Genomic DNA, 13,409 nt, shown 5'->3' on the forward strand with positions numbered 1-13,409 from the left:
TAAAGACTGCCCCAGGGTATCTCACAGTGGGATTCAGAAAAGCATCATGATGCCACCTAGCTGAGGAATTCAAGACATCTCCTCCCCTCCTATCAGGGGTGATAGGAAGGGGCTTCACTCTACAGGGAGGGTAGAAGCACAGCAGCCTTGCGTTGCAGCCAGGGTGCAGCAAGCCACAGCCAAGGCCAGAAATCTGCAGAGTGTCCAAGGAAGAGAAAGCCTAGGTAGAAATCAGCCAATAACAGAGCAGAAGCTAAAGAGCAGACAGTGCAACTTCCAAGACAAAGACTTAGCGAAAAGGACTCTGAAGCTAGAAGCAGCCAAACAGGAGTGATGAGACGGTAATGGGTAAGGATAAAGTAGAACATGAAGAGGGGCCTTCCACCACGCTGATAGTGATAACTAGTTCTTTACTGAGGAGGAACCAGACACGATGTGGGAACCCGCCATCTATACTTTAAATGTAATGGACCATAGCCGGGTACAGTAGAAGAACCACACACTTGTCCTTTGATCAAATCCAGAATGCAAAACCTTCTCTACAAGGTACTGTTCATAGAGTTATCTGAACAGAAAAGACCTTACTTAATCATTTAAGTCAAGATTCAATTGCTCTAGGTGGTCAAATCAATAAGCTGCACTGCCCTTATACCTTACAAAATCCTGCCTTCTGTCTGGGCATGTTATGAGTTAGACAGGGTTACATGTCATATCTGTGCAGAGTTTTTCACTGCAGCAAAATATAGGAATCAACATAAGTGTGTACCAATAAAATGCTAATAAAAAATTGTTCATCCAGGCAATGGAATTCTATGCAACTATTAAAAAAGGGAGTGAGGAAGTGCTCTAAATAAGGATGTAGAAGATCTAAGTCATAGTAAACAAAGAAACAATGTGAGATACAGAACAATGTGTACATACAACAGGGTACCTTGTAAAATGAGATGAGAAAAATAAGAATACACATTTTAGTTTACATAATACTATCACATTTGTTGGTCAATTCCATGCTTATAACTGGCTGTTCAAGTCAGTTATATATATATGAATGGGTTTCCCCATAGGCCCTTAGAACCGAAATATAGAGCCCCTTGATTTTTAAACACATGGAACACATGCATTTTATTTATTTATGTTTTATTTATTATTATTAATTTTTTTTTTGAGATGGAGTCTTGCTCTGTCACCCAGGCTGGAGTGCAATGGTATGATCTCTGCTCACCACAACCTCCTCCTTGTGGGTTCAAACAATTCTCCTGCCTCAGCTTCCAGAGTAGCTGGGATTACAGGTGTGCACCACTATGCCTGGCTAATTTTTTTTGTATTTTTAGTAGAGACAGGGTTTCACCATGCTGGCCAAGCTGGTCTCAAACTCCTGATCTCATGATCCGCTGGCATCAGCCTCCCAAAGTACTGGGATTACAGGCACGAACCATGCCCAGCCTCATTTTTGTAATTAATTAACTGTTTTTTATTGAAACAGAGTCTCATTCTGTTGCCCAGGCTGGAGTTCAGTGGTGCGATCTCAGCTCACTGCAACCTCCACCTCACAGGCTCAAGCAATTCTTGTGCCTCAGCCTCCTGAGTAGCTAGGATTGCAGGAGCCCATCACCGCTCTCAGCTAATTTTTGTATTTTTGGTAGAGACAGGGTTTCGCCATGTTGGCCGAACTGGTCTCAAACTCCTGACCTCAAGTGATCTGCCCACCTTGGCCAAAGTGCTGGGATTACAGGCATGAGTCACTGCGCCGGCACACATATGCATTTTTTAAAATCATATGTGAAAAAGCACTGGGGTTTTGTGTCCTCTTCTACATGTCTACACATAAAGCCTTGGAGAAGCTTCAAGCTATTGTTGGAAATTATGTAAGGCAATGAAACACTTGAGCTGACTTGATTCCCTGAAGTCTGAGGAAGACACTGTCCTGCAGACACCATACCACATCACCAGAACCCAGTTCAGTCCCAGACCTTGTATAAAGTATCCAGTATCATCAGCTGTGTTTCCCTATGTATTCCTTATATATGCATAAAGAAACTCTGCAAGAATACCCAATAAGCTACTGTTACTAATATTTATCTTTGAGAAGGAGAGAACGGAAAACTGGTTTCTAGGACACAGGGGTGGGAGATTGTACTGTATACCCTTGCTATATGTGTAAAATTTTTGAACCATGTCAATATAATCCTATTCAGAAACAAATTTTTAAGATCATGAAGTTAATAACCACCACCAAGGTTACCGCAGGATGGCCAGAAGCCCGAGAAAGAATCGTGGGAGGAAGTCCCTATCAGGGGCACAACATCAGGAATTGGGGTGGATAGCAGCTAACAGAGAACCCCACAAGTCCTGGGAACCCACCAATCCAGACCTGCCTCAAGCTGGTAACCCAAGAACCCCTGTTCCCAGGAATACAGAGAGTGAAGAAATGAGGAAAGGGAGGGACGGGGGCAGTCCACAGCAGTGCTGGCAACACCAGCCTGTGAGCAGACTGTGGCTGAGTCATGTTGCAAATCTACAATCCATGCCTATACTCTGTCTATCCTGCTTGCATTGGTTTACAAGGAAAGAATGCTTCTGAAAAAAACTCTATTCTTGTCTCAACTAAATTGAGAGAAGGGGATTTTTCTACACCTCTGTCCCGATACACCATTTCCAGTGGAACTTGGCAGACACTTCCCCACTTAAAACCCACCTTCCCCCCACCAAAAAAGAGAAGGAACTCAGAGTGGAGACCCTATTAATTAATTCTTTGAATCTTAATCATTTACTGAAAACCTGTAATGTGCTAGACATCGTGCTGGATGCAAGAAGAAAAGGAAGAAACAGCTCAATGATTTCTTCTGTGCCCCAGGAGGGAGTGATCTGGGCCGCTCTCTTATAGGGCACAGGAGACTTATCCCAAAAGTTGAGAGTAAAAAATATCAAGGCATTAGATATCTAGGCCAAAAGCACAGTGGGACAATTCACCCTGTAGCCTTACTCACTTTAACCAATTTAATTTGTAAAGGGCAAGAAAGAAGAGAAAAGCTGGAGAGAGACAGCCAAATTAAAGAGGCTGTGGTTTGCGGTTCCCTAGATGCAGGAAAGATAAAAATCCCGATTCCTAATACCTAGGGCATAATCTCCTTCAAGGCTCAGGCCTAGAATCTGGCAGCCTCCCTTCTGCTTTTCCCACTCTTTCCTAGGGTTGCTGCCCTGTCAACAGAAAAGCAATTACTTGTTGGAACAAACAGTAATCATCATCATCATGAACAATAAACAAAGTGCTCCTAGGATGCCGCCTGGCATTTTTTCTCTGATTCAAGTTTATTGAGCACTTGCTAGGTGCCAGACACCACTGTCAACAGTGTAGGCGTTCCCACATTTAAGCCTAAAATAGAACTGTAAGCAGCAATGATATCCCCACTTTTAATACACAAGGAAACTGCCCGAGCAAGCACAGGCCAGAGATAACACGTGTCTTGAGAGCAGGGAGCCTGGAGCTGCCTGGCTCCGCATCCCAGCAGCCGCTTAGTAGCTGCTGTTAGCAAGGACCCGGGCAAACTCATTGGTTCTTCATACTTTAATTTTCTTACCTAGAATGTGGGGAAGATAAGGATACCTCCTTCATAGGATTGCTGCACAAGTAAAGTGGGTTAATCCTCATCAAATTGCTAGAACGCTGCCTAGCCCACAGCAAAGCTTGGCGAGCGTGAGGTACTATAATTTCATCCAGGACTGTGAATGAAGCCCAGGGTCTTGAAAATTCCAGCCTCTGGTCGACATGGTGAAACCCCGTCTCTACTAAAAATACAAAAAATTAGCTGGGCATGGTGGCGCGTGCCTGTAATCCCAGCTACTCAGGAGGCTGAGGCAGGAGAATTGCCTGAACCCAGGAGGCGGAGGTTGCGGTGAGCCGAGATCGCGCCATTGCACTCCAGCCTGGGTAACAAGAGCGAAACTCCGTCTCAAAAAAAACAAAAAAAAATAAAAAGAAAATTCCAGCCTGCTGCTTCTCAGCATCTTTCTACAAGTACAGCCAGACTAGCATTTCCTATGCCTGGGATTGAGGACCCAGGAGAAATTCATAAAGGGGGTAATATATTAGGGCCAGACCAGCTGATGAAAGGATTAAAAGGTAGGAAGCTGGAGGCAGAGCTTTAGGGAAAAGAATTGCCAGGACATGGAACTGACATGAAAGCAACCCCTCAGCCTCAACAGCCCCCATCCCATCTGTTTCACATACTGGACTTCCATGCCTGGTTTCATTTGAAAACAGAATTCTGCTGCTACCAACCACCACCACAAACCACTGAGCTAGAAAAAGGGAAGCCGGGGAGCTGGGAGTAATGTGAAGGGGATACTTACATGAGGCCTGACCCAAAAGAGAAACTGAGTGTGAAGTTCAGCCAAAAGCCAAAAGGAACCATAATGGGGTGGGGGGAAATGGGGAAGCACTGACTGGTCTACATTATCTCACCCTTTCTCCCTCCCAGGCTGACCAGCTGAGACACCACCCCAGTTGACAGGATTTCCTGTTATTATACAGACCTGCGATCTCACTTCTCACCGTCTTGTCTCAACTCAACTTCCCACTTCTGTGGGCTTAAAGGTAAAGGAGGCATGATTAAAAGCTGGAGTCAAGCTGGTAGAGAGACACAGGGGCAGCAGGATGGCAGCAGAGTGGGCAAGCACAGAAGTGACAGAGGGAAATCACCTCGGACAGAGTCAGTCTCCCTTGCACACCGAGAAAGACCCAAAGTGACAAAATCCCTCTCTCTCTCTCTGTTTTTTGAGATGGAGTCTCACTCTGTTGCCAGAGCTGGAATGCAGTGCCACAATCTCGGCTCACTGCAACCTCTGCCTCCCAGGTTCAAGCGATTCTCTTGCCTCAGCCTCTCAAGTAGCTGAGATTACTGGTGCCCGCCACTATTCCCAGCTAATTTTTTGTATTCTTAATAGAGACAGAGTTTCACCATGTTGGCCAGGCTGGTCTTGAACTCCTCACCTTGTGATTCTCCTGCCTTGACCTCCGAAACTGCTGGGATGACAGGCATGAGCCACCACGCCCAGCCCAAAATCCCTCTCTTTGCCCCAACTATCTTCCCATATGAGATTAAGAGGATGAGGCAGCTTGTAAGAAGTGCTGCAGGTTAGCCAAGATGAGTTGGAATAACCGTATTAGTTGTTAATGTTTCCGTGCCATTTGGCAAGTAGGGGTTGCCCCAAGTTCCCTGGCCCTTTGGCAAGATCCACCCAGACCATCTCAAGATCCAGGAACAGCAGGGGTCCTCCAGAGTCCTGTGCCCAATGCTGTAGCTGGTCGGTGCCCATCCAGCTGACTGCTGAATGCTCTGAAATCACCCACCTCACTTCTGCAATAGGACATGTTTCAAGGAGGCAGTTTCTCGTAAGAAGGAACAGATACAAAGCCCCTCCCCCCATCTCTGGTCCATTCCACAGGAGCCCATGGGAGATGGTGTCCGTGACTCCTTGACTCAGGGCACGTCTGCACCCTAGTGGGTATCCGTGGGAATAGTGAGAAACATGGAGGAAACCAACGAAGAGCATTTACCGAGCTCCTAGTTACGTGGCACACTATGCTCGGCAGTCTGCAGGCAGCATCCCAAATTCTCCAATAGCCTCACAGGTAGGAATGTATCCTCATTTTGCAGATGAGACTGATGCTCAGAGCTTTGCCAGGGGCCATACACTGGTAGATCCCAACTCAAATGGAAGCCAACCTAATGAGGCAGTGGTATCCCCCATTCCACGGGGGCAGGCGGGCAAGGAAGAGAAGCAAGTGAGTGTGCGCTATAAGGTCCAAGAACGTCCCTCTAAAGCCAGCAGCCAGGACTCAGTAACCCCGACGGGCTCCACGCCAGACCGTGGGTCCAGTGCCCAGATCTGACCTTTCCAGAGAGGCCGGAAACCTGGAGTTTTAGGTGAGATTTCCAGATTTCTAAACAACTTTTAGGCCAAACACCACATGGGCTAACTCCATGGGTTTCCAATGCCATTTCTAATAACCTTCCTAACCTGAAAGCCAAGTCTGTTTCTCAGCCACAGCAGGTACAAGATAGTAACACATCAGCAGGCAGAGTCACCGGGACCAAGAAGAGATCTCATCTTAATCCCTACCAAACTAGGCTCCTCAGAAGGCAATGCCCCCGCTTACCTCATGATCTATTCATGAGCCTATGCCCAGGTACATCAAGCCCAAATCTGGATAATGCCAGCTCTGTGTGGCTCTTGCAGCCCACTTACTACGAGTTTAAGTACATGGGAGACTTGGGTTCAAATCCCAGCTCAGGCACTTATTGGCTACATGACTCCAAGTGAGTTATTCTGCCTCTCTGTGCCTGTACTTCCTTCTTGTAAGACAGGGATATAGTATCTATCTCACAGAGTGTGGTGAGTTTTAAAAGAGAGTTGGCATATATGAAGCACTTAGAACCTGGCACATGCTAAACGCTAAGCAAATGTCTGCTGTTATCATTACCTCATGGCATCAGGCCTGAGATTGGTCTATGGTATCAGCCTGTCAGCTGGATCCAGGCTTACCTTCCTCCCATCCCCTCCTAACTGTCCCTGCACTGTGGGTCCCCCTTTCCCTCAGTCATCAGACTCTTAAAGAAATGGAAAAATCAGAGGTGGATTTCCCTTTGGGTTTCAGGCAACCAAGTGACTCAGAAGGAAGGTATTTCAACTCAGACCTGTCACAGATCAAACAGAATTCTTGGAACCTCCTCTTTCCTTGAAAATCTCTGGGGTTTCCTTCACACCACCTCCTCCCTCCCAACAAGAACAGAAGCAGGGTGGTTGGAGAGAGAAGGAAAATGTGTGTTTCCTGTCTCAGGCCAGCTGCAGATAACTCATCTCTGGTTTCCGGAAATTTATTTCATCTCTGAGCATTTATTCTACAGAGAAAAAGTCCTCCCGGGGAGTCAGAGGAGGCAGGAGAGTATGGAGTGAGTGGTGGTGGCAAGAATGTTAGATCCTCAACTGCTCCCCCTTCAGATTTCAACTTGGGTATCATTTTCTCCTAATTATGTGCCCATCCTCCACATGCCCCCGGCACTCCAGATTCCACCATCACCCCTCTAGAAGCATTTATGAGAACTGCCTGCCCAGTTCCTCTCTCACCCTGCTGTAAGATCTCCAAGACACAAACCACCTACTCAGTGACCACCCCAGAACGCAGCCCAGTACCGGGCAGAGCACTCCACATTCATTCAATAAGTGAATAAATCAATCAATGGCCCCTCCTTCGACACACACGCCCCAACACTCAAGGACTGAAAGCACTTACACGAACACGGGCAAGCAGGTTTTTCAAAGAACCAGCAAACATCAATTCTTGCCTTTTTCACACTTTTCTAATTCTTCTCGGTCACATAAAATCAGTAGAAGAATTGGCAGAGAAGACTGTTTAGGGAGAGTGCGCTCTTGTGTCAGCTTAGCTGCTCTTGTTCTTGGAAGGGCTCACAAAACCCAAACCTCTAACCCAGACTTGTCCCGCTGCCAAAATGCAGCCACATCAGGGGTGAGGCTGGTGAGGGGTGTTAAAAGCTGCATTAACACCCCACAGAGAATTCAACACTGAGGAAGACTCCTAGAATCAGCCCGGCAGATGGAAATTTAGGGAGGCCAGAATTGTAGATTGTGATACCTGGGGATTAAGCCAGAATACGTCTATTCTGAAAAGTCATTTTCTTGCCTTGAGAGATAATACAATGTGTAAGCTGTGCTTCCTAAGGCAGTTTCAATAGGAAATATTCTGATTGACGGTTTTCATTTCAATAAACCATGTGCCCTGACTTTTGCATGGGGCAACATTGGCTACTACTATATTGAGGTGTGACATTTCTGATATTTATGATGGATTTTTTGTTGTTGTTGTTTGAGACAGAGTCTTGCTCTGTCTCCCAGGCTGGAGTGCAGTGGCATGATCTTGGCTCACTGCAACCTCTGTCTCCCAGGTTCAAGTGATTCTCCTGCCTCAGCCTCCCAAGTAGCTGGCTGGGATTACAGGCACACGCCACCATGCCTGGATAATTTTTATACTTTTAGTAGAGACAGGGTTTTGCCATGTTGGCCAAGCTTGTCTCGAATTCCTTACCTTAGGTGATCTACCACCTTGGTCTCCCAAAGTGCTGGGACTACAGATGAGCCACCACACCTGGCCTGACGGATTTATTCTTAAAGTGTGGAGACACCTGTCTTTGGATCCAATACTGTGTTTTAGAGCTTGACCTTCCTCAGTCCCAAGTTCTTCTTCACAGTTACTTCAAAGTCTATCTGCTAACATTTAAACTCGAGTCTGTTTTCAAAGACATGTCTTAAAAGGAAAGGCCACTTATTATAATGACTGTATTACAGGACCCAGTTACACAAGACATCTATCTTCCCAGTCATCCTTTGCAATGGCTACTATTTAAATAAATTTGTATTTCCCAGGTACATCCTAACTCCACAAATAGAAAGTGGCCAGGGTGGCTGGGATGACTGATCCCAAGAATCTGATTTAGGCTTTGACCCTAGACTTGGACACTCCCTCAAAAAGTTTATTACCATTTGGCTTGAGTAGAATGGAGAACTGAGAAAGTCATTTCCTCTTGTTCTTTTCTTTGTGAAAGAAGAAACAGCTGGCTCTCCTTGTAAGAACTTAGCCTCACCCAGACTTCAACTCCAGGCACCACTCTTTGAGGATTTTATCCCAGACTCCAGTTCAAAGTGAGCTCACTGCATCCAAACTGTTGTAGAAGATTTTCTTGAGACAGAATCTTGCTCTGTTGCCCAGGCTGGAGTGCAGTGTGAATCATCATGCTCAGCTTTTTATTTTATTTGTATTTTTTGTAGAAACTATGTTTCCTTATGCTGCCCAGGCTAATCTCAAACACTTGGGCTCAAGCGATCCTCCTGCCTCAGCCTCCCAAAGTGCTGGGATTACAGGCGGGAGCATGACACCCAGCCTGGAGAGGGCTATAGAATAGCAGCAGAGTGGGCAAGCTCCGAAGTGACAGAGGGAAATCACCTCAGACAGAGTCAGTCTCCCTTGCACACAGAGAAAGACCCAAAGTGGCACTATTCATGGGGCAATTCATCACATTGGCCTGTGCTCTCATGCATCGTATTCGCCCATTTATTAATTTCTATTCACAGTAATAACTGTCAACACTTAACTGTTTGCAATAATAAGCATCATATGGCCAACATTTATTAAACCTTTATTAAATCACCAGACCCTGTACTAAGGATGCTTTTAGCATTGTCTCAATCCTCCCAGTGACTATGAGGTTATTATCCTCATTTTATAAAAGGCAAAACAGACTTAGAAAATAAAGTTACTTGCCCAAGGTCACACAGCTAGCCCAATCTTGATTCCTAGACTCTCTGAATCCAGAAACTGCTCTCTTAGGTTAAAAAATTCTATTAAACCTAGCACAAATCCTCTCGCATATAACAGGACTGTCACAACTGAAAAATGGGCTGAAGAACCGAGGTTTCTCTGTTTGTACATCTATTTCTGACATCCCTACACCATCCCGTGCCCCCACCCTCTCCACCAGTCCTGCCTCAACCATGTTGAGTTGATAGATCTATTTTGCAAACAAGTCTTCCAAAAGGAAAATCGAAACCCAAGTGTCTATTTGAATGTAACCAGAGAGCAGCCGATGTCAGTGTTTAAGACACTGGAATAAAGGCAGCTGTGTTTACCTCCACACAGGCACTTGCTGATGTGGGAGGGCTGGCTTTATTCCACTTGGGACATCCAGGTCACATCAATGCCTGGGAGATAACTTCACATCCTCAGTGATATTCCACGTCTCTGATGTGAAAGCCTATCTCCATCCTCTGGCCTTCTCTAATATGGTGTGGCTAGAATGGAAGATATAGAAACATGGGGAAGGAAAGCGCTGAGTTTTTTTTTAAGCTTTGGCTTATTCTGCGCTCAATTTATATCTGAGCAAATGGTTTCAAATCTCATCCGTATGTATTTCCCACTAATCTGAAAAATCACTCAAGACACAGAGGAATGTCTAGCCGTCCTAACTCCAGCACTGGAAAGGAGGGCTGGGAGAGTGTCGTGCTCCGCAGGAGGGGTGTTAGTCACAGGACGTGACAAGAGGTGGGCTCCCAGAGACCTCGGGAAAGGAACGACAGCAGAAAAAAAGATCAGGAACCATCAGCTTAATCCTTCTCCGAACATAAGACATCTCTTTCTGACACTACAATCTAGTACAAAGATCAAAGGTGTTGCTGTGCATCCCCCCAAAATTTATATGTCAAAGCCTTAACCACCCCACCCCCCAATTTAATGGGATTTGGAGATGGGCCTTTGTGAGATACTTGGGGTTAGATGAGGTCATGAGGATAGGGCCCACATGATTAGTGTTCTTATAAGGACATCAGAGAGCTCTCTCTCTCCCCATCGAATGCAAAGAGGTCATGTGTACACACAGTGAGACTGTGGCCACCTGCAAAACAGGAAGAGGGCCATCACCAGGAACAGAAATGATCAGCACCTTGATCTTGGACTTCCCAGTCTCCAGAACATCAAGAAATAAATTTTTGTTGTTTAAGTCATCTAGTCTGTGGTATTTGTTATGGAAGCCCAAGCAGACTAATACGGGTATCTAAGTCAGAAAGGAGTTCAAATCCTGATGCCACTGCTCATTGCTGTGTGACTTTGGACAAATTATTTAGTTTCTCTTATGTATGATTTTCTTCCCTGTCATCTCCTCATAACAAAGTGCTGTGGGGAGGGTTGAATGTGTTGACGTAGGAGGAAGGCGCCTAGCGTTTTCTGCAACTCAACACCCCGAAGCATCAACGCCTCCCCAATGCATGCAATGGCTGGTATTAGGAAAGGGTAGCTTCTTGGCCGTATTCAATCCACAGATGTGTTTTGTTTGGCCTGCACCAATGTTTGGGGAAATCTGGATTATTTATCAACATTTAAAAGTCAGAACATTTCACATAAAAATCCCAATTTCCAGTACTTCTTGGAAAATAAGTTGTATCATCGGCCCTGTGTTCTGCCAGGGTAATCCTCTTTGGACAGAGGGCAAGATCTCACCGCCAGGCACCCATGCCAGCTTCACCCACTCAGAAGACCTGCTTGGTGCCTGAAGGCTTTTGAGTTAGCAGTCCCTGGGCTACCTGGGCTGGTGAAATCTGGCTTGGCCTGTACTTCTCCCAGCTGTCCACAAACAGAGCTTTTAAGTACAATTTCAGGATCAGCCTCCCAAAGTGAAGAACAATTAGCACATTCCTGAGTCACTGTTTTATTTATTTATACTTCTATTGTGAACTAAAGAACCTCATGGAAAGGCCAGAATTTTAGTTCTTGGAGAAAAATGAAGCTTTGCAACTTGGGGGTTGGCTGACCCAGCTTTGCCCCCATCACTCAACTTCTTGGGGCCTCAGTTTCCTCCTTTGTAAAATGAGACCTTGGGCTAGAAATCTTTTGTCTTTTTCCATATTTATGTAAGTATGATGTATAATTCAAGAACATGGGTGGAAATTTAACACAATTCTAAAGACCTTAACGAAAGTAGAGCTCTTAAAACACCTCCCTGACCTTAACGCAGGCCTTAACTAACTGTAAACAGGACCAGAACAATGGACTTATTTATTGTTCTGCCCACTCCAGGGTTGGGTCTTTAGCCTTGATGTTCTGCACTTAACATATCCAGAAACAAATGAATGCCAGGGCATTAAAAGACCTGATGGATCGATCTCCTATCCCTAGGAGATTCTAGGGCAATGAGCCTTGCCTGACTTTCTGCTCTCATTTCACCAAAACACAGACCTAACTGCACAATTATCCAACTTCTGGTGCTCTATGCACATGGATGGGCCTTCTTTTGGTTCCTTGCTCGTTGCAACCACAGGAACTTTGCATGTGCCGTTTCTACCAACTGGAGCCCTCTTCACCTAGGTAATTCCCATGGATGTGTCAGATCACAGCAGCAGCATCACATGCACCATTCCTGGCTTCCTTGGCAAAAATCAAGTCATTCTAACATGCTTTTATCACATCAGCTGTGTTGGAGTAGCTGTCTTGGTTACACGTTTGCATTTCACACCTGTGGCTAGTTGACTAATGATTCTCTTTTCGGTGAATATAAATCCCATGGGGGCAGGGTCCGTGTCTCTCTTTGGTCCTTGTTGTCTCTCCAGTGCCTGGCCAACAGAGAGGCACTCAAATATTTGCCGGTAAGTCACTTAGTAAAAGGAAGAACAGCAATAGAACCCCAAGCAGTCTGGTTCCAACCACTAAGCCGAATTGCCTATTACGGTGCCTAATGGTTAAGGAAGGGCACAATAAATTCTTACAGAATAAATGGCAGCTGCCATCTATCAACCCCCTATCCCTTCCCCCACAAAACACACTATGTACTGAACAAACAATTCTCTCTGGATCAGAAGTCTAGGCAGATACAGGTCTCAGAACTCAATGGCCATGAAAGTCTCATAGGACAGAAGAAGCAATAAGAACTGTAAGAACCATAAGAACCAAGCAGGAAAAAAAAAAAACCGTAAGGCTCCTAATGCGGTAGCCCCTTTGTCCCTGCTCAGACTTATAGGGGAAAATGGCACCAAGTCTGGCCAGCCACATACCTGATGTTCTCGTTCAGGGCATAGAGCTCGTTGCTTTGCAAGCCACCCCCTTTGAAAACGTTGATCACAGCAGTCTGAACGCTGCAGGAAAAGAGAATAACCCCTGGTTAGAGAATCTCCCTTCTAGGACCATTTCAATGAGCAGCTCAGGGCTGAAGGTGGGTGGAGTGACCAGGAAGCTCATGGCACAAACCTGGCCACACTCTCTATCCATCCTCCGTTTCCTCCTCAGTGTCCTTGGAGAGAAAGAAGACCAAAGCCGAAAGACCTCAAAAGCAGCCCCCATTTTCTTGCAAGCCAGCAGGTCTTCCTCCCTCACCTTGCTGGCTGCCCTGTGGGTACAGCCACATTCAAGGGCAGGCAGTGGGATCTGATCGCAGGAAACCACGTGGGCCTGGGAGATTCCAAATGGCATTTCCTGCAAGCAGAAGCTGACCTGTGCCTGGGGTTCTTTCACAGCCACTGTCTTCACAGGGAAGCTTGGTGGCCTTGAGCTAACATGAACCGGTAATTCCTTGCCTTTTTAACAGCACTTTCCTTGGAAGAATTTCCAGCAGGCCTGCCTTACAGGGCCCTTGTATTTCCACTCCTGTGAGGTGTATGGTAGTAGAGTTAGTCAGGACTTACTCCACAGCCTCTGGGACCACAGCCCAGTGTTTCAGCAAAGGAGCTGCTTGCCATCCTGTCTATATCAAGGGCCCTGGCATTTTTTTTTTTTTTGAGACAGAGTTTTGCTCTTGTCGCTGAGGCTGGAGTGCAATGGCACGATCTCAGCTCACTGCAACCTCCGCCTCCCA

The 13,409-nt window shown here is 46.0% G+C and overlaps 1 protein-coding gene across 10 annotated transcripts in view; it reads right to left on the reverse strand.

Annotated features, from left to right (window-relative positions):
• Positions 1-13,409, reverse strand: part of PRR5L (proline rich 5 like) — a 170,955-nt gene that overhangs the window by 49,938 nt on the left and 107,608 nt on the right. For 9 of the 10 annotated variants that reach the window (XM_021665470.2, XM_021665467.2, XM_021665466.2 and 6 more), the window contains one exon: positions 12,613-12,693. In XM_021665470.2, the coding sequence (XP_021521145.1) occupies positions 12,613-12,693 (81 nt within the window). Of the gene's footprint in view, positions 1-4,350; positions 4,557-12,612; positions 12,694-13,409 lie in introns of those variants that run through there. The other variant, XM_064365025.1, reaches the window with a different exon arrangement.

Source organism: Aotus nancymaae, unplaced genomic scaffold (genome assembly GCF_030222135.1).
Source record: "Aotus nancymaae isolate 86718 unplaced genomic scaffold, 86718_ANA_hifiasm-v0.15.2.pri h1tg000059l, whole genome shotgun sequence".
NCBI lineage: Eukaryota > Metazoa > Chordata > Mammalia > Primates > Aotidae > Aotus > Aotus nancymaae.